This window comes from Chinchilla lanigera, unplaced genomic scaffold (assembly GCF_000276665.1).
Source record: "Chinchilla lanigera isolate Chin_1 unplaced genomic scaffold, ChiLan1.0 scaffold00065, whole genome shotgun sequence".
In the NCBI taxonomy this organism is placed as follows: Eukaryota; Metazoa; Chordata; class Mammalia; order Rodentia; family Chinchillidae; genus Chinchilla; species Chinchilla lanigera.
In genome coordinates, this window is record NW_004955466.1 from 6,801,375 (window position 1) to 6,822,544 (window position 21,170).

Here is a 21,170-nt window from a genome sequence, read left to right on the forward strand (position 1 = left end):
AAAACCAAAAAAAAAAAAAAAAACAAAAACAAAAACAAAGAACAGCAAGGAAAACTTTATTCAAATACATTGCAATAATGGAGAGAGACTTACAGTACGGGTGGGATATTGATTTCAATTTTGTTGAAACAAATGGGGAGGTTGATCAGTGTGACTAGGCCATCTATGTTTGCTAACTAATACTCATCAAAATTAGTCTCCTACCCTCCTATAGAGACTAGCCAACAGGATCAAATATATGGCCCCAGACCAAGGTGAGTCAGGAGTCCTTGGCCCAAGGCACAGCTAAACTCGTAGAGGAATGAGTATGAGCTTGGGTCTGCGCCAGTGAGTAGGGAAAAACATATAAACCTGGAGCTGCATTTTAACCACCTTCATATATTTCACAATCCTGCTTTGAATTGTTTCTTCCAATATCTTATCATAGCAACAGTAACACATTATCATATAATATCATTAAAATGGTTGGTAGAGGGCCACTTATGCAGAACACAGCTGTTTATCCTGCTGTCCTAGCTATTTACCCAAGGATTATAGATTTTTACTTGAATGTTCCAACAGTAGTGTGATTCACTTAGTGCTGCTGGGATGCTTCTCTTTTTTATTTGTACTGATAGGTTTGCTTACCATGATGGTTAATTTCATGTCTCGGCTGAAACACTGCGTGCCCAGATTAAACATTATGTCTGGGTGTGTCTGTGAGTTATTTCTGAATGAGATTAGCATTTGAATCTGTGCATTTGGTAAAGTAGATCACCCTCTGTGATGTGGCTGGGCCTCCTCCCACCCATCAAAGACCCAAATAGAACAAAAGATGGAGAGAGAATAAATTCTCTTCTTTTTTTTGCCTCATTAGTTGATTGGGGTATTTCATCTCATTTGCTCTTGCCCTGGTGCTGAATTATATCACTGGCTTTCCTGGATCTCCAGTTTATAGATGGCAGTTTGTTGACCTTCTTAGGCCCCAAATCATGGAGCTAGTTCTCTAAAATAAATCAGTCTGTTTCTATCTTTCGTATCTCTTGCCTTCCTGTTGGCTCCTATTGGTTCCTGTTTCTCTGAAGATCTCTTGATTAATACACTTAAATTTTTTTCTTTTATCTCTTTGCTTACATGGTCCACCATAGTGATCATTTCAGCATTTACACAAGGCTCCTAGTTAATAGATGTTTTTCTAAAGAGATGATATTTCAGCTTAGACCTTATCTTAGTTACTTTTCCTATTGCTAAGGCAAAATGCCTGAACCCAAAGTTGAAGGAGGAAAGGTTTATTGTACTTCACCATTTGTAGAGATTTCAGTTCATAGTTGGCTGGCTTCAAGGCAGCATGGAATGGCAGAGGGGCACATAGAACAAGCAGGAAGCAACAGCAGCAAGCAACAAATGATGACCCTATTTCTGTCCCTTATAGCCTATTCCAGGCTATGCACCTTTAGGTAGTACTCACAGCCAGGGTTTGGCAGCCTTAATCTTAGCATTGCACTATGAAAGAAACCCAGTATTGGATCTTTAATCCCGGAATCACACACTCGAGATCTAGCCACTTCTGAAAAATCCCACTTATTACTGCATGGAGCTTTGGGGGATATCTAGATACAAGCCATAACATTCTACCGCTGGCCCCTCAAAGACTCATGTACATCCCTTTGTACAAAAGGCATTTAGTCCATCTCTTAAGAGTTGTCAAAGTCCTAACAGTTTCACCATTGCTGTGAAGTCTCAGTCCAACGTCTCCTCTGAGATTTAAGGCAAACTCTTAGCTGCAAGCCTTTGTAAAAGTGATAAGAAAGTTAAATACTTCCCACATACAATGCCACAAGATAAACCTTACCATTCCAAAAGGTATGAATAGGAGTATACAAAGGAATTTGACCTAAGCAAGTCCAAAAGCTAGCAGTGCAAACATTAAGTCCTGTAGTTCCATATCCAGCACCTAAGGCAGTCTGTGGCAAGATGTGAAGTCTAAACGGCTTGGATGGCTACACCCCTGCTGCACTGCATGTAGTTGTAGCTCTCATAGTTTCTCCCTTGGACCAGCTTTGCTCGCTCCTTAGAGCTTTCCTTGGATGATCCATGTTCCTGGTTTCTCCAACTTTCTGGGGTCTCCAGTGCACCTTTGGCTTCACACTCACAGCTTCACACAGTGCCCTCTCAAGAGCACATTGCCTCACCTCCCAGACCTCCTTCTGAAATCCAGGTGGAAGCCTTACTTACTCTACAACTGGTACATCCTGCTTGTGCCTAAAATCAGCACCACACGGATGAAGCCAAGGTCTGCCACCAGCTGGAGCAGTAGCTAGGCTTCCTTCTCTTTGGTTGTAGAAGTTAAGTGGCTGGATTGCCGAGTACTCTGAACCAAATCCCCAGAACAGATTCTTTAGGTCTCTGCAATTCGAACATGGTCCTTGGGGCTCTCTTCTCAAAATAAAGTCTTTTGCTGTTGCAATTTTGAGGCTGCAAAAGCTGGAGTCATGCTGTTTTTTTATGATGCCCTCAGGCCATCTTTTCTATGGCTCTGTTCCTTCTCAGGAAACAGGTTCTGCTCTGCTCTATCTGTGCAGTTCACAGCTTCACTGATACTTCTTTTCTGGCCAAACTTGCAATGTTTTAGACCATTCTGCTGGACTCTTTGCTCTTGATTGTCAACACAGATCTGGCTAAAAGACCCCAATAGTAGCTATGCCATCACCTCAACATTAGATTCTCTTGCAACTTTTTCTGCAAGATTAGTCCACAACCCTTAATGTCAGTCTTAGACAAAGTGTCTGGACATGAGCAAAATTCAGACAAACCTTCTACCATGGCATAAGACACATGGTCTGGAGTCCCACAACCAGTACAGTCCTTCTTCTCAGCAGAGACCTCCTGAGCCTGGCCTTTACCAGCAGGATTTCTATCTGTCTTCTGGTCTTCTGCGTTCTGACAAGAATCTCTCATCAAGTACAGATTTAGGCATTCCAGGGCTGCTTCTTCAGCTGGCATCTCCAGACCTTTCCAAACTCTTCCCACAAGCCAGTTTGAAAGGCTCCTGAGTCACATGGTCAAGTACAGTCACAGCAATGACCCCATTTCTTGGCACCAAATTCTTTTTTTTTCTTCAATCAGATTTTATTGGTGCATTTTAGATATGCATAATGATAGCCTCTTTAATGAATGATGCTGGATAAACTGGCTTTGCACATGCTGATGATTAAAATTGGGTATATTTTTTCACCATGCACTAAAGTTGAAATGGATCAAAGATCTAAATATTAAAACAGAAACATTAAATCTGCTGGAAGATAGAATAAGTAGAACTCTTTATTTTTTGGTTTTTCTCTGGTACCGGGAACCAAACTCACAACCTTGCACTTGCCAGGCAGGCGCTTTTGCCACTGAGCTAAATCCCCAACCCCAGAATAAGTAGAACTCTTGATGTTGGTCTGGTACCAAATTCTGTCTTGATTAATTTTTTTGTTGCCAAGACAATATACCTGACACCCAAAGTTACCGAAGGAAAGGTTTATTTAGCTCACCATTTGTAGAGATTTCCTTCATAGTTAACTAACTCTAAGGCAGGGTGGCATGGCAGAAAGACATTGCAGAGGAGAAACAGTTCATGGTGGGATGAAGGCAGTATAAAGCAGTGAAGTAGAGAAGAAGCAGCGAGTGACATATAGCCTTTTTCTAGCCCTTATAGCTTATCCAGCCCCTACATCTTATCCCTAAGCCTTTATATCTTATCCAGGCTACCCACACCCTTAGGGTGGATATCACTCACACCTAGGGTGGGGCACCCTTAATAATAGCATGGCACTATGAATCAATTTCAGCATTCTATCCTTGACCTCAGCATCATAACCCTAGATCAGCCACCTCCAAAAAGGCCACCTGTTACCACATGAAGCTTTGGGGAAACATCTAGACAGAAGCAGTAACAGACCTTAAAGATGGGTATGATTTCACCAGGAAAAAGGAGAAGTTGCTATGTTAGGTAATTGTTTAAACAGTATGTTTGGACATCCCTCAGATGAAAGAGAAAGTGACTTTTTTGAAGAAGGGAAAGAAGTTCTCTATGTACAAACTGTAACGAGCCAAAGATAGTTGCACAGTGGGACTGGAGAGGCAGCCAAGATTGTATTAAGGGTCTGGCTTTTCTTCTGAAAGCTGTACAAAGTTACAGGAAAAGAACTTAAAGCATTCCTCAATTTGGTTTGCTTGTATGTGTATCATAATATTTGAAAAAGTCAAGGTTTTAGGAAATATAATCTTTGTCAGTTGCATATTTTGATCAGGCCTTATATTTTCTATAGCCCCAATGGATATTAAAGAAAAAAATTTCCTTCTACAACAAGAAGCATTAACTACAATATGATTATTGCTAAAAATAAATGCCTGTTCTTCATCTGGCTATCTGTCTCTATCTGTCTGTCTGTCTGTCTGCATACAAGTGTGACTCCCTAGGAATATATTCAGGCTAAAATAGGTGTTATGTACAACTTATTAAAATTCAGATCTTGTACTGAAGGAAACTAGCTAATGCTTGGAGTAATTAGGATTATTTCCCTGTGGAGCTCTTAGTAGCATGAGCTGGAGAAGTGAGTTCTGAATAGGAAGGAGGCAATAGAATTTGTTATCAGGGTTAGAGGTTCAGATAACAAATGTAGCTTGCAATTTTCTTTCAGCATATAAATTTCACTCTACAAAAGGAAATGGAAATGGACTCTGTAAGTCATTCATGTATAAAATCTATGTAGAATAAGAAGCCAGTGCTTATCAAACAGCTTATTACTGTTTTGTGGTTTTTGTCCAGTTGCCAATGTGGTGTACTCATAATGATCAAACAGTTATTAATTATTTATTATACGGTCAGTGCTGGAAAAGCAAATAATTATTATGAGAGATTTATGTATTATCTTATTCTTTAATTAGTGCACCCATTCTTTTAATAAATATTTGAGAGTTTACTATATGTCAGAGAATTCTAGAGAGTGTGCTAGTGTGGAAGGAATGAACAAATAAGATGCATACACACAATCACAAAAAGACAACGGTGAGGAAGAGAATGTATGTGGTTCTTTAAGATTATATAATGCAGTGACCTGATGTAGACTGGAAAGAAAGACTCACCGAGGAGATAATGACTGTGCTAAGATCTGAAGTATTAATAGAGTCAAGCAGGCTAAGGACAAGGACATGAAAGAGATACAGAACATTTCATTTAGAACAAAGAGAAAGTACCTAGTATCTGTGTTTGTAAGAACTTGGGACAGTCAAAGAACTGAAAGTTGGATGGAAAGTGAGCACAAGGGTAGTGAGGAATAAGGCTAGAGGGTAAGCATTGACCAGACCATGTAAGTCTGTGAAACCAAAACAGATTTTAGCGCAATGAAAAACTGTCATATGATTTTAATTTAGGAATGATTTTGAAAAACTGTTTTGTAGTGTTCAGAACAGATTGAATGAGTTCAAATGAATGCCTTTAAACTCAGGAAGCTCCTGGAAATATAGGAGGAAGTTGCTAATAACATGATCTAAGGTAATAATGGAGATGGAGAGAAGTTGATGAATCTGAGAGATAGTGGAGTTAAAACTGATAATATTTAAAGATAGATTAGGAATAGGAGTCTGGGAAGGTGTAGCAAGAATACTTCTTGGCTTCTGATTTCTTAAATCAGATAACTGATGTTGGGAGGGTGAAGAGGGTGTATTATTACTATCTTTTTAATAAGAAGGGGATAAAGTATTTAAATGTCCGTGGGAAGGATACAATCAGGGAATGGTTGGAGTTTTGAACAGAGTAGAGAAAGTTTGATATATAATGATTAGGTAAATTCATATGAAAGAGAGTGAAAATGATAAAAAAATTTGAGAAATGCTTTGAGGTTGATTGTAGTGAATTCATAATGGAAACAATCTGTTCTACTGTATGATTACATGACTTTTTTGAGAAATTCTTAATGTAGGCATAAAAGAAGTTGGTAATTGAGCCAAGATTCAGATTTTGATAGAGGTTTTAATGAAGAGTCAAGGATGCTAAGGAATTCAGGGTATTGATGTTATTAAAATTAAGGAGCTGTGTAATTAAGGAAGTAGAGAATGAAGCCAGTTAATAGAACGTGGAAAACTGTATCTGTCAGTGGACTAGAGGTTCAGTAAGTGTAGGACTCAGTTGCCTATCTGTGGTTCCTAGGAGAAAATGGCAAGGGGATTTAGAAAAGAAAGACAAGAGACAAAAGCTGAGGTCAGGTGGAGGTGACCTCTTCCTGATGAGCAAGAGGACCTATCTTCAACAGTAGGGGTGTTTATTGGTACTTTTGCAAAGTCAGTGTCACCAGAGGTAATGTTGCCTAGCGACTAATGACTGTAATTGTCCAGGCAGGATGTTTTTCTCAAGACTGAGGTAGCTCGACTGCTTGAGGCACTCTGGCTCTGTCCTGCCCTCACACATACAACCAATTTCCAGCTCCAGCCGATCCCAACAAGTAAGGTTGAACTACTATTGTATTTCATGTAATTGACATCACTGAACTTGACAGAGAAGAGGATATGGTCAGATGGTAGGATAATTCAAATCAAGACGTAAGAGCTCAAACAATTTCTAGGGTATGTCAAATTTCACATTCTGACCGTGGTAGTGGATATCTTAGGAGAAGTGGAAAAGGTCACTAGAGGTGAACTGGTGAAGAAACACCAAGGCCAGTTTACTGGAAGGTTCCTGACATGGGTGTTGCCTTGAATAAGGTATTAGGTGAGTTTGAATTTGAGTAATATTTATAAGGAAAATGGAGTAATAACTTGACTTCTCTATTTTCATGGAGTATTAGTTGTCACCATTCCATGCAAAGCATTATAGCAGTGTACTTTCCAGGGCAACAGGTAATACGACCTCAGAATTTTGTATTACATTTTATTTTACATACTTATCTCACCTATTTGGTAGCATTTTAGTTAAAATGAGACCACTGAGGTATCTCTATTTTCTTCTGCCTTAAGTCATGAAAGTGTGAAATTCTGTACTCAGAAACACATATGCACTATTTCCACATTAATATCAATTAGCTTTTTTTTTTTTTTTGCCCACCTAACAAATTATTCCAAAATTATGTGAGTAATGATAAGCATTATTTCTTTGGCAAATAAATCTATGGATCAGTTGAGTGTTTCTGCTGATTTAGGTTACTTTCACTTATCTCAGTTGAGTTCACTCGTGCACTTATGGTCAGCTGCTTAGTTACCTGGGGCCTGGCATATCTAGGAGAGTTGGGATGCATACCTCAAAGAGCTGCTGCTGGGATGTGTCATCCTCCAAAAGCCTAGTTGCTCTCTTTCACACAGTGGCAGGGTTGAGTTCTAAGACCATGAGTGGAGGCGTGTAAAGCTGCTTGTGCATGTCTTGGAAATGTGCCATATTCCATTGGCTAAAACAATGACCAGTCTAGATTCCATGGATGGAAAATAGACCATATTTCACTATGGGAAAAGTTGCAAATCACTTTACCAAGGGGTATAGATGTAGGAATGGAGATAACCACAGCTCTTTAAAAAAATAATAGTATAACATTTTGTGTTGTAAGATGTATGTAAAAAATCATGTGACTGTATATGACAAGTCTCTATTCCTGCTCTACCTCCCCCTTCATTATCCTAGGTCCTTGGACAGAAATTTCTCTGATTCTCCCTTTTCTACTTATACAAGAGAGGAGAAGGCAAGAAGGAAGACTGTACTGGCTGAATTATCTGTCTCCTATTATTAGTGGGGATCAGTTGAGAGAACTGATTTGCATTGTCGATGGCTTTATCATTGCAAAGTATTGTTTTTGTTCTCGCACTTCACATCTTTCTAAATTGGGACTCCATAAAAATAACTGAAAGACTTAATAGCACAGAATTGTCTCCTGGGTATCGTTCCTTATGCTACTATGAGGGGCTTGTTAAGGGAGGAAATTGACTGGGAGTGTGGAAGGCTGGTGAGTAAGAGTTCTGCATTGACCCTGCTGTGTTCCATTATGCATTTGATGCCTTTGATATTCTCTCCCACCAGAGGATCCCCAGGGACTTGTGTACTAAGAGCTCAGGGGTTAGAATAGAGGCAGAAAGCCACTGGAGTGCAAAGGAGGACATAGAAGGATGAAAAGTTTGAAGTGAAATGAAGCAGAGAATGAATGAACAGATAAGATCAGTGGAAAGTAGACATCAAGAAATGGTTATAAAAAGGGTAGGAGTAGACAAGGAGTACATTTTCTTTGCATTTCTTTTTTTATTTTAAAGAGAGTAGTATATGAGGAAAAAAGAACAATAGCAGCATACCAACATCACAAAGATAAACAACACAAAGCAAGATCATTAAAAAGATACAGGGTTTCAAGACAAAATGAATGTTTGTCACGTTTGTCACATGTTTGTTCCACTGCATATTGTTACCTTCACATCCGTTGCTCAGCATGCAAATTAAAGCAACACTGAGATTCCATCTCACCCCAGAAAGAATGGCTGTCATCCAAAAATCAACCAATAACAAATGCTGGCGGGGCTGTGGGGTAAAAGGAACCCTTCTCCAGTGCTGGTGGGAGTGTAGATTGGTGAAACCACAGTGGAAATCAGTTTGGAGATTCCTCACAAAACTAGGATTGGAAGTCCCACTTAACCCAGCTATTCCCCTTCTAGATATTTTCCCAGAAGAATTAAAAACATCATATCACAGAGATATATGTGCACCCATGTTTATAACAGCCCAATTTGTCATAGCTAAATCTTGGAAACAACCCAAATGCTCATCAACTGAGGAATGGATAAAAAAGGAGTACATTTTTTGAGGATCGCTTGTGAAAGTATCCAGTATTACCATATGAGTGCAATGAAAGTTGTAACAGTTAATTAAATATAATTCCTGGGCCAATCTAAAGGTTATGTAAATGATGCATAAAATAAGAAAAATCTCATTTTAGCTACAGTATTGGATATGACCCCCCCATTTTATGGTGAGTGAGATATTAATATGAATCATGTGTTATGGGGGTCTGTTAATGAAGCAAAAGAGCAGTGGCTATGGAGGTCTTTTTATCTTTAAAATGCTTAAAGAAAAGTATACTGAAGTATATAGCTCAAAGCATTTTCACAATTGGAACACACCTCGTAATTAGTAGCCATTTTAGGAAGCAGAATATGACCAAGACCCACAAAATTTCATTCCCTTCCTGGTCACTGCCCATACACCAACAATGAGACTACATTCTTGCATTTAGCCCTATAAAATAGTTTTATTTATTTTTGAATTTTTTAGAGATGGAATCTTACAGCATATACTCTTTTGTGTCTCACTGCTCTTGCTCAACTTGGTGTTTTTAAATTTTATATTTCTTATTGGGTAAATTCTAATCTGCTCGTTTATTTTTAGGTAGTATTTCATTGAGTGACTACACTACACCATATGCATTTATTCTACTAGAGATGGATTTGTATTCTTTCAAGTTTTAGGTATTCTGTCACATACATAAATCTTATTTTGAGGTTTGATTTATAATGATTACCTTAAATCCTTTTCGATACAAAACAATAAAACTTTCCAAGTAAAACAAAATGAGTTTTTTTGTGTATTATTAATTTTGAATAACAATTTCTGGTTTGATAAAAAGATGCGGGGAACACGTGGAAAAAATTCAAAGGTTAAATTTGACGAGATGTTTGGGAGCCAAAAGGAGTTTGTGGCTATGCAGAGGTCTAGTGTGAAATACCCTGGCAGTGTACCCGAGGTGAGCCTGTGGGCATTGAAGGGCTATAGAAGAGGAGATGCTTAATTTTGTATCATGAGGAGCCCTTGGTGGACATTCTCAGTGCTTTTAGGAAGATTTATATTGCAGTGATTGTGCCTGATGGATTACGGTAAGGACAGAGACTCCATAGTGGTTTGTAGAAAATTCACTATGAATGTGGAGGACTGGCTTTGAGTGATGCTTCTGTTCCTTGCTAGCTGTAACTTTGGACTGGCTGCTTTCCCTTTTTGAACTTCACTCCTCCCCTGTGTATCACGAAGGTAGAAATCCTGCTGTTGTAGGAATGAAATGAGTTGGTCTGTATTAAAGAACTACAGATAAATGGAGCCTGGGGGCCTCCACGCACTCCTAAGACACTTAGGAATTCAGTGTCCTTTCAGTCATGTAGAGAATGCCTCACATTTCAGCTAGTGTTGCTGGCACTAATGTGGTTAGGTAAATGACATGCATGTTGTAAGCATAGTATAGTAAGTCTCAGAATGAGCAAAGAATCTGCAACCATATAGGCTATATTTGAATCTCTGATCCTCCTCTTACTTGCAGTATGAATTTAGTGACATTGCTTAACTTTTCTGTGTTTTTATGATACTTGTCACATAGACTTATTTTGAAGGTTAAGTCAGTCATTGCATAGAAAACACTTAGTGCCTGGGATGTAGTAAATAATGTCACTACCTTTTGTCGTGTTTTCCAAGTAGCAATGAATGGTCTAGATTTTGCCGGGCTAACTGCATGGAAGTGTGTGGTACATCTGTGTATTCTTGTTATCTCCAATGGTGGACCAGGTTACTCACATTAGTATTGCTCAGCCCATATATGTCTCACATATTTATGATATATATTCTCATCACATATATATGATTTTCTCTTTCCATTCAACTTCAACCTGCATTTATGCCCTGTACATGTGAATGCCGATATACCTTGCTCCAATCTTTTCTTTTGTCCCATATTTCCTGCTATAGTATGGTTTTGAGTTTGTTTTCTTGGCAGTCTTCTGATGAATGAATACAATATGTGTGTTATGCTTGTGGAATGATTAGTGGCGGGATTAAGGGCCATTTCCCTTTTGTACTTAATGCTGTACTCTATAATGCAACCTGAAGTTACATTGTTTCTTCCTCCCGTTATATGGTTAGGTCATACTCAGTTTGCTATTAACAAAAGCTCCCCATTTCAACTCTTAATTTTCTTGTGTTGCAATTTTCTTGTGTTCACTTTATTGACTAACATATTTCCATTTGCCTGCTTGGTGACTAAAGTTAGAAACTGTCCTTACAGAGTTTAGAATGTTCTGGAATATCATGCATGGCAATAGGCTTGTGATAAAGTGTATTAGTGGCAGATGCTGCAATGGAGATGTGAGAAGAGTATATAGTAACACAAAGGAAAGACACCTAATTCTCACAGTGGGGAGAGAAGTGAGCGTGTGTCAGTGAAGATAGTAGAGGTAGAGAAAAACTGTCAGGGAAATGCTTATGGAGGAGAGTGTTATAATTACAAGCAAGATCCTAGCCACCAAGAGAGCCAGAAAAAGTGCTTCAAGTGGAAGGAACAACTTGTATTCTAGGACCAGACAGCACAGGCATTCTGTGAACTACACAGAGCCGCGCATGGGCACAGCATGGCAAGCACACAGGAGCTGGGGCAGAGAGACTGATGAGGTAAGCGGGTGCCAAGTTCTCATGACCTTTCCATGCCATCGTAGGGAATGAATATTTAACCTTAGAAGTAATGAGCTGGCATGAACAGATTTTAGATCAGAGAGGATGCAGCTAGGTAACTGTACAGTGAAAAAAGCACTAGACTGGTAACCTGTATAATGGGATCTGTGCCCGAAGCAGCAGGGCAGAGGGAGGGAGGCTAATGGAGGTGTTTGCATCTCACAAGTGAAAACAAAGCTTGGAATGATGACCAAGCCATGGCCATAGGAATATAAAATGGACTTTTCTTGGAGAGACAGTACATAGATATATTTTGAGTACCTAGGCACTTCAAGCACCTTCTTTTCTAGAAAATTGCTTGCCAGAGGAGATTGCGTCTAGACCCATATCTCTCACAAGGTACTAAACTAAAATCAAAATGGATCAAAGATCTAAATGTTCAAGGAGAGAGACTTAGTCTGCTGGGAGATAACATAACTACAACTCATGAAGACATAGGCACAGACAAAGACTTTCTGAATGGATCTGTAATTACACCAGAGAAAATACCAAGAATCAACAAATGGGATCTCATAAAATTAAAAAGTCTCTGCACAGCAAAGAAAAAAACCAACAGAGTGAAGAGACAAACTACAGAATGGGAAAAAAGTTCTATCAGCTACTCCTTGGACAGAGAGCTAATATCTAGAATATATGAAGAACTAAACGATATTGTATCTTCCCAAATAAAAGATATAATCAATAAATAGCCAAGTGAAATGAACAGATACTTCTCAGAAGAAGTACAAATGGCCAATAAATACTTTTTAAAATGTTCAACGTCTCTGGCCATTAGAGAAATATAAATTAAAACAACATTGAGATTCTACCTTACTCTGGAAAGAATGGGTATTATCAAGAAGTCAAATAATAACAAATGCTGGTAACACTTTCGGCAAAAAGGCACTCTTCTGCACTGTTGGTGAGAACGTAAACTAGAGCAACCACTGTAGAAATCACAGTGGAGATTCTTCAGTAAAGTAAACATAGAAATTCCAATTGCCTCAGCTGTCCCTCTTCTAGGTGTTTTCCTGAAAGAGTTAAAGACATCATCTTATAGTGATACGCATATCCACGTTTATGGCTGTACTGTACACTCATAATAGCTAAGTCTCAGAAGCAATCCATATGTCTGTGAATAGGTGGGGATGGATAAAGGCAATGTGGATAAATGGGGATGGATAAAGACATTTATACACAATGGAGTACTACTCTGCCATAAAAAGGATAAACTTGAGCCGTTTGTAGGAAAATGGATGCACCTTGAGACTATAGTGTTAGGTGAAATAAATCAGACACACAAGATTAAGTATCTCATGATTTCCCTTATCTAAGAAATCAGAATATATATAAAGAGCAAAATAAAAGATAAGTAATAGGAAATAGGGAGCTTGTTGTTTTGAAAAAGAGAAGGGGTCCAAGAAGTGGAGGGATGAGGCAGGAAGGGGGAACAAAAAATGATTAAGATGTGTCATGCACATGTACCAGCTCCCCATGAGGAGCTGACATTAGTCATTATGTATTGCAAACATGGACCCATAAAAATCAAATTTATATGAAAAGCAATGAAAAGAAAACTGTGTTTTAGAGACCAGGGGAATGTATCCTGCCTCCTCTGAACTATAACCATCAGGTGACTGTCAGGAACAGGGAGGAGCTCAGTCTCAACCCAGGTCGCAGTGCTGGGATGGGTAATGATGTCATAAGGTAGGAGAGAGAGGACTGAGTTATGGGAGGGAAGAATCTTTTTCAGACGTACTACCTTTCAGCTACCTATGAGACATCCAGATGGAAACGTGCAGCAGGCCTTTGGCTATGAGTGAGAAACTCACAAAGGAGTAATTTGTGCTAAGTGGACCCAGGAATCATCCACATACGGAAGTCAGTTGGAACCTGAACATACAGGACGTGAACCAGAAGAGGGCTGACGGAGATCATAGAAGCATGTGGGAGGGTAGCTCTGGAAAGTGATCTTGAAAGACACTGTCAGATGGGGAGTTGGTTAAAAGCTTGGAAAAGTGTTGTCATAGAACCTATGGCAAAAAGCACTTACAATGTATGCAGAACATTCTGTAATACCCAAGTAGGGTTTGATATGGCTGTAGGAAATGTACTTTTGACATAGTGACCCTTAGCACTGTCCCTTTCAGGGTGGGTCATCTCATTTTGAAGAAGATTGCCAGCTAGAGATCAGAGGAGTGGGTCCTTCCATCCACTGAACCTACTTCTAGTATATTCTGAATCTTCACATTCTATTTGGGGATCATGGAATGGAGTTAGGATTTCTTTTCTGCTTTCTTTGTTTTGTTTTTATAGAGAAGAATTCAGGTAGAAGTGGCTTTTCTATTTAAACAGAGGTCTCAGAGTTCCTGTAAAAATTCAAGTCACCTAAAAAGTTTTGTCTATAGCAATGTTGTTTTTATTTTTAAGTTGAACTCTGAATTTTTCATGCGTTTGGATCATACCTCCCTTCAGAGCAAAAGTGAGATATATTTATCTTAATGTCCCTAGGGCTCAACCCAAGAGCCCAGACTTCAGAAGTGATAAACAAATGCTTATTTTTCTCCTATTCCTTCATGATTGACTACATAGGTCCATTTCAGAGAGCTTCCAAGCTGTCTTGAATCTTCTTACCTTTCAGGGTCTCAGGACACTGAATCATGCTATTTTGTCTTCTAAATGTTATTAATTCTGTTGATTTTTCCTTCCTTCCTTCCTCCTTCCCTCTCTCCTTCCTTTCCTCCTTCCTTTCCCTCTCTGCCTCCTTCCCTTCCTCCCTTCTTTGCTATTCAGTATTCAACCCAGGGCCTTTGCACTGACCTTGTGATCCTTCTGTGTCAGCCCCTCAGAGTGCTGGAATTCTGATCCTTTTAACTGCCTAAAGTTCAGTGTCTTTGTTTCCCCTCCAAGTGTTCAAATGAGAATTTATTCTAAGACTACATGGATGGCATTATATTTGAGAGCTGCTGCTAAAGTAGAGGCAAGTCTAAAGAAATTGAGGTTGAGACAGGAAACTGTCAGAATAACTCCTGCTACCTTGTACTACATCAGGGTCTCTTATTTCTTCATAGCTGAGTTCTGTCTCTTTCTATCTTAAATTTTTCTTGTGAGAAATTTCAAAGTATACTACATTATAGAGTATAATTTAATAATGCCAGGGCACTCTTAACTTTTTCCAGCTTAACTACTTATTAAGAACTGTACAGTGTCATTTGTAGAGCCTTATTAATGTCACAGCCATTCCTCTACATCAGGTATTTCCCCCATGTTGGTCTTGATTAAGCTGTGGGTACCTTGTGTTGAGGTCCTTGCCCACTGTCTAGGAGACAGAATTAGCAGTAAGGAAGTCATGGACTTGATTCTGTTTTCTGGCAGTGATCGGTTGATGGCTTTCCGGGTCTATGCTTTTACTCCTCTCCTGGCCTTTCTGTGATCTGCATGAGGAATGTGTTGATTCTGCCCCCCATCCTTCCCCCTGCTGGTGTATTATATACTTCTGCAGAAGTAGCTATGGGATCTTCCTAGATTTAAGAAATACTATGCTGTGCTTTGTTTGGTATTTTAAGCTTCTCAATTTTCTTCCCGCTCTTTCCTTTTGGTATTCTTTTCTATGATTACTGCTAGAAGATGACAGGAATTAGAAGGTCTTCTCTCCATCCTAGGTTCAGCTCTTCTCACTTTTTAGAACTCTACTCTATATATTTAGTGTTCAGCCTGGCTGTGGCAGGAGGCAGTGGGACCAACAGTGATATTTGCTTATTCTTTTCAGAGGTACAAAAGGATTTCTTGTTTGCTCGCTGGAAGGCTAGGTTTCTTTCTCCTGAAGTTTTGGTGTACATTGCTATTATAAAGTAAGAAATAAAAAGAAGAGTAGAGAAAAGGTTTTATAGGAAGAAAAATTAAAAAGAGCTGAATTTATCACCCCTAGTTTGGCACTCTGTATGCATTGCGCTTGTGCAATTTTCTTCTCTTTTTATTGAAGAAGTTTTTTATTTGTACATGGTTGTAGTATAGAATGATTACATTTGTTGTGGGAAGTTGGTCCAACACGTCTTAATTCTTTTTTCTCCCTTCCCTCCTTTCATTTCTTAGTCCCCTTCCCTTTTGCAAAAGATCTTTCTGTTTCCTGTTATCTTTCTTTTATTTTGTTCTGTAATTTATTTATCCTTAGGTTTCTCATTCTTTGGTTATTTCATATTCCACATGTGAAAATAGATTTTTAATCATTTCGTAAGGGAAAATTCTTTTATGTACTAACATTTTTTTAAATCTTGCTTCCGAGTAGGGTGGAAATAGCATTTTAAAAAAAGTTTATTATTTTGGCTCTTTTGTTTTCTTACAGTCAGACCTCTTACGTGTACACTCTCAGTATATAAATGGGTGATCAAGTTCACAGAAATGCCCTGTTGTATGAACTTTTTATTTTCTGAAAGTGAGATTTCATTTCTTTTCTTTTATTCAGGGAATCAGCAGTCTCTTCAGTTCCTTAAAAGTGGTGCGTCTCCTACGACTGGGCCGTGTTGCTAGGAAACTGGACCACTACCTAGAATATGGAGCTGCAGTCCTTGTACTCCTGGTGTGTGTGTTTGGACTTGTCGCCCACTGGCTGGCCTGCATATGGTATAGCATCGGAGACTATGAGGTCATCGATGAAGTCACCAACACCATCCAAATAGACAGTTGGCTGTACCAGCTGGCCTTGAGCATTGGAACTCCATATCGGTACAATTCCAGCGCGGGGATATGGGAAGGAGGACCCAGCAAGGATTCTCTGTATGTGTCCTCTCTCTACTTTACCATGACAAGCCTTACAACCATAGGGTTTGGAAACATAGCTCCTACCACAGATGTGGAGAAGATGTTCTCAGTGGCCATGATGATGGTTGGCTGTAAGTATCTTACTTCTTTCTCTTTCAAAATGATGGATATTCGCAGTCTTCCTGGTGCCCATCTCTGACAGGAGTTAAATGAACTATTTTGTCTTTGGAAAGATGTTTTCATCTCTATCATTTGCAATTGGTTTAAGTTTTATTCCAGTTCAGAGAATGAAAATGCAAGTACTTGTTTTACTCTTTAGAATGTACTGACATGTGAAAAATGGTACGGAGAGAGCAGTGATGGCGAACCTTTTAGAGCTTTCAGTGATAACGAACAGCCCACTGCAGCGTGCATGCAGGTTCACCACTACTGGGGTAGAATAACACAAAATTCAGAATGGGAACTCTGTGATTTAATTCTGTTCATAGTGTTGTACTTGGCAAAGCGCTCTTGAAGGAACCAGTACCAGCATCTAGACAGGATGGCTCCTTCTGTAGGTTGTGTTGATAATGCATTACACTCCAGAAAAATCAGACAGGATTTGATATGAGATACATAGTTTAGACAATACCTTAGTTAATAACTGAGTTTCTGAATTGAAGTTGACCTTGGGATATGTGAGTTTTTATAATTAAGACTACCCAAAAGGCTTTGTAAATCTAGTGTCTGTTACAAACACTCTAGATTGAATAATGACTGAGGGAACGAGAGGGTGAGGAAGCAATGACAAGTGTCTGAGGTTTAGATGCACCCACAAGTAAAGCGTCTTCATGGTGTTGCTGGAAGGAGAAGGGCCTTTCAGGAGACCAGACACCACATGTTCCGTACTCAGATTAAAACTGGATGACGTCAGAAGAGCAGAACATTAAGGAAATACAATCCCAAGAATCTGTTCTAAGACATCTTGAAGGAGACTTCACTGTCACTGTACCACCAAGTTCACTCTGATTTGTGCAAGTCTAGTTCTGTTACCAAAGGCAACCTTAAGATTGTTGTACTAAAAGTCTAATTACCATCACGGCACACCATAAGCCTTGAGATCACACTCACTGGTTTTTGGTCTAAGCTATCTTTTTTTTTTTTTTTTTTGAGAGTACACATTGTAGGGGTTGGGATTTTGACACTGACTGGACAGATATTAGAGCCCAGAGGCATTGACTGGCCCATGAAAGGTAAATAGCTTGGGTCTAAGCAAATAAGTTTCATAGTTCAGAATATCTGAAAGTTATCAGAGCACCACTGTTAGCAGCTATTAGTTTCTCTCACACTAATCCTTCTGTGTACAGATGCAGAAAAAAAGAACCCACAGGTTCTATTTGCAGGTTAAAGCTTGTAGTTAGAGGGAGCATTAAATTCCAAGTGCTATTTGCTATAGAGTCCTTCAGGAGCAAAATGTTCTAATACAGAGAAATTTTGATGGTCAGTTGAGCTGATACTTAACACCAAAGATGTCTTAGTAATACGTACTGACAAAAATGTGCTTCATAAATTCTGAAGGCAGTATTTTGTCACATATAGTATTTGATAGTATACTGCTTTTAATATTTTTGTCTTGCACTTGTACGTAGTTAGATTTTATAAAATCAGTTTTTATTTTGAAGTAATTATAGATTTCTGGAGGTTGTAAAGATAGTACAGAGAGAACCTTCATTCCCTTGCTTCCTCCATCTTCTGTGAGTTATAGCAAAACATCAGAACTGATCTTGGTATGAGAATATGTGTGATCATTCTACTACATACTTACAGTCCTGTAATTTCTAGTGTAGTTGAGATATAGAACTGTTTTATTACCACAGATCTCTCCCTTGTGTAATCTCTCCCTTCCCCCTTTTCCAGGCATCTCCAGACATTTTAAACTAATAATCTATTCTCTATCTCTGCGATCTTGTGATTTTCAGAGTGTTATGTAAGTGGAATAATGTAAAAAATGTGACTTTGAAGTTGGCTTATTCAACTTAGCATACTGCCCTTGACCGCCATCTAAATGGAATCAATTGAATAGTTTCTTTTTTTTTATTTCTGAGTAGTATTTCATGGTTTATATATAACATTGTTTAACCATTCATCTATTGAAGGACATTTTAGTTGTTTCTATTTTTGGGCTATTACAGATGAAGCTGCTATAAACACCTGTCTATAGCTTTTTGTATGCATATAAGTTCTTAATTCTCTGAAATAAATGCCAAGGAAAGATACATGTTTATATTTATATATGTGTATCTATGAATTGATGTATAGGTACGTATCTGTATATCCAAACTGTCTTGTACAATGGATTTTGTAGCATAGTGTTTGATAAGAGGCCATAGGAAGATAGAATTCATGTAAAGTTGAAGGACACCCTTATTCGCTTTGTTTCTCAGACTTACTATCTAAGAATCATGCTAGATTCGTGTTTTATCATGTGTTACATCCATACAAAGCAAGGCCTCTTGGCTTGGCCTTCAGAATACATTTGCCTATTTCTCTTCACTTCCATAGCTGACCACCCAACACTAACTCTCAAGTATCACCGAGGTGAATTTTGGAGTAGCTTCTTTTATGTTCTGTCTGTTGGAATTCTTGCCTCACAGCTCCTTCTTAGAAGCCAGTGTCCCTCTTAAAGTAAAGCAAGTGCTGTTTTCTGCTCAAGTCTCTCCAGTGCGCTTAAAATAAATGCCAGATTTCCCACTTCATCTATCCAGAGCTTACAGAAGCGACCCTTGTCTGTCTTACTCACTTTACTTTCCGGTATTCCTACTTTTCCGTTCCTCTCAATCTTTGCTAGTTATCTTGTCTCCAAGCGCATCAAGTTTAGTACTGTGTAAGGGTCGTTAGGGTTGTTTTCCTAGTGCTTATAATGCGTCTCTCCTGACTTCCTTCCTGAATTCATACAGATCTCCTCTCAATCACTGTTTCAGATATTTCCCTCAAAGCCACCCTCATGTAAAAACCACCCTAGTGCTGACACCCATATCCTCTTCCTTTAACCCTTTTTTTCACTACCAAGAACTGAAAGCATGCTTACTCCTTTTTTCTTTTCCTTCACAATGGAAGCACCACAGGAGTAGGGCCTTTGATTGCCTTTTTCTACTTACATATCCTTAACCTCTAAGTGATTATAACAACTCCATGCTTAATTTTAATTTGTTATATGAGTGAGTTGGAGGTATGATGTGGATTTCCCACCCTTACACCCTCCCCAGCTAGGTCTCTGATGAAGATGCCAGCCAGGACATCTTCATGACCCTGAGTCTTTTGTGAAACACGCAGTGAGCTTACCTGTATCGTCTTTTTCTGTAGTAGTTCCTTTAGCTGGGTTTCTAGCCCCAAGTCTTTCACTGGTCCACTGATACAAATTTCAAGAAGAACCAACAGCCCTTTCTCTCTTCACTTTATATTATCCACCTTCTGAGTCCACCTAAGTCGGAAATTTTCACATAGATTCAGTTGAGGTTTTGAAACTTTGATTCAGATTGGTTCTGTTTCTTCTTTACTTCATGTGTGGGTAATTGTCCTTTCTAAATTTACATTTCTTTCTCACCTCTTTTCTGATGCTCCTATCTTGATTTCAAGATGAATACTCAGTGGTAAACCTGGTTATTTTCTTTCCTGAGTTTCTGCTATTTCTTTTCAATGCCTGATCAGTAGTTTTCTACTCTGTTCTGCTCTCCCTTCTCCACCCCCTGCCCTCCCTCCTTCCTTCCCTCCTCCCCGCTCCCTCCCTTTCTCCCTCATTCCCTCTGTCCCTCCCTCCTTCCTTCCTTTCTTTTTTTCTTCTCTACTTCCTTTCTTTCCTTCCCTTCTTCCTTTTGTACTGGAGACTGAACCTGGAGCTTTTGCCCTGAGCTACATTACAAGCCTTTTAAATTATTCTTACTTTAAAATTTGAGACAAAGTCTCACTAAGATTCCCAGATTGGGCTTGAACATGTGATCCTCCTGCCTCAGCCTCCTGGAGTGCCAGGATTACAGGTGTGTGCCACTTTGCCCAGGTAAATCCAGTTTCTAGAGACAGGGTTTTCCAGAGAGATATCTTTTAATTTCTTTTTAGTTTTTTCATCTTTCATGGCATATTTTCCTTTAAATAAACTGAAAAGATAAGAGAAGTCTGTCTAGACTCATGAAGTATTATAATGACTTTGTACAGTTCTAAATTTTTGGACATACAGGCATAAAAGTATCACCAAATGAGATTATTGTAGCTGTTCACTATCTTAATATTATTTTTCCTACACTAATACCACAGAAGACAAACAAAATGAATCACCAGTGTTTTTGAATCCAGTGTGTGATCTCAGGAGTTCTGAGGTGTGAGTGTGTGAGGGGAAGCAGAGGAGGAAAAGGAAGAGAGCGATAAAAAGCACAAAAGTCACTGCTTTCATCTGTGCTGGGAACCCATCTTCCTTAAAGCAGCACTTGTGACTTGTAACTCAGTGACTACGGAAAACCTTTCTTAGAAAAGCTGATGGAGACATCAGTTGCTTAGATTCTGTTGAGAAAAAAATAGTCACTACTTGTAAATGATGGCCTCTTTTTCTAGAGAAAGCTATCTTTCGCTTCCAGTAAAAATAAGAAATTTCAAGGGCAGCAAATCCAGCTCCTAGTTCTTTAGAAGTACTTTTCTTTCTCATGTGGCCTTGTGGAGTCCCAGGTTCTCAGCATATGCCTGCCATCAATGTTCTTTACCTCAGGTTGTCTCTTTCCTGGTTTGGAGTGTGTGATGTGGAGTGACCTGCCGGCCCCACCACACACAGTGAGGTTCTGCCCATGCCTCTGCGTCTGTCCCTTCCCGAATGAGTGTGACTGCTCTGCTGATGTCTCTGAAATTCAGTGTCAGTGGGTGTTAGTGAAAAAATACTTTTGCAGTTTAGTTCTGCAGCTGTTGTGGAAAATAGCCACTTTTTTTTTTTTTTTAA

At 39.1% G+C, this 21,170-nt stretch overlaps 1 protein-coding gene across 1 annotated transcript in view; it reads left to right on the plus strand.

Moving 5' to 3' along the window:
- Kcnh5 (potassium channel, voltage gated eag related subfamily H, member 5) overlaps positions 1 to 21,170 on the plus strand; it is a 338,297-nt gene that overhangs the window by 96,944 nt on the left and 220,183 nt on the right. The window contains exon 7 of the mRNA XM_005399159.2: positions 15,918 to 16,344. Within this exon, the coding sequence (XP_005399216.1) occupies positions 15,918 to 16,344 (427 nt within the window). The remainder of the gene's footprint in view (positions 1 to 15,917; positions 16,345 to 21,170) is intronic.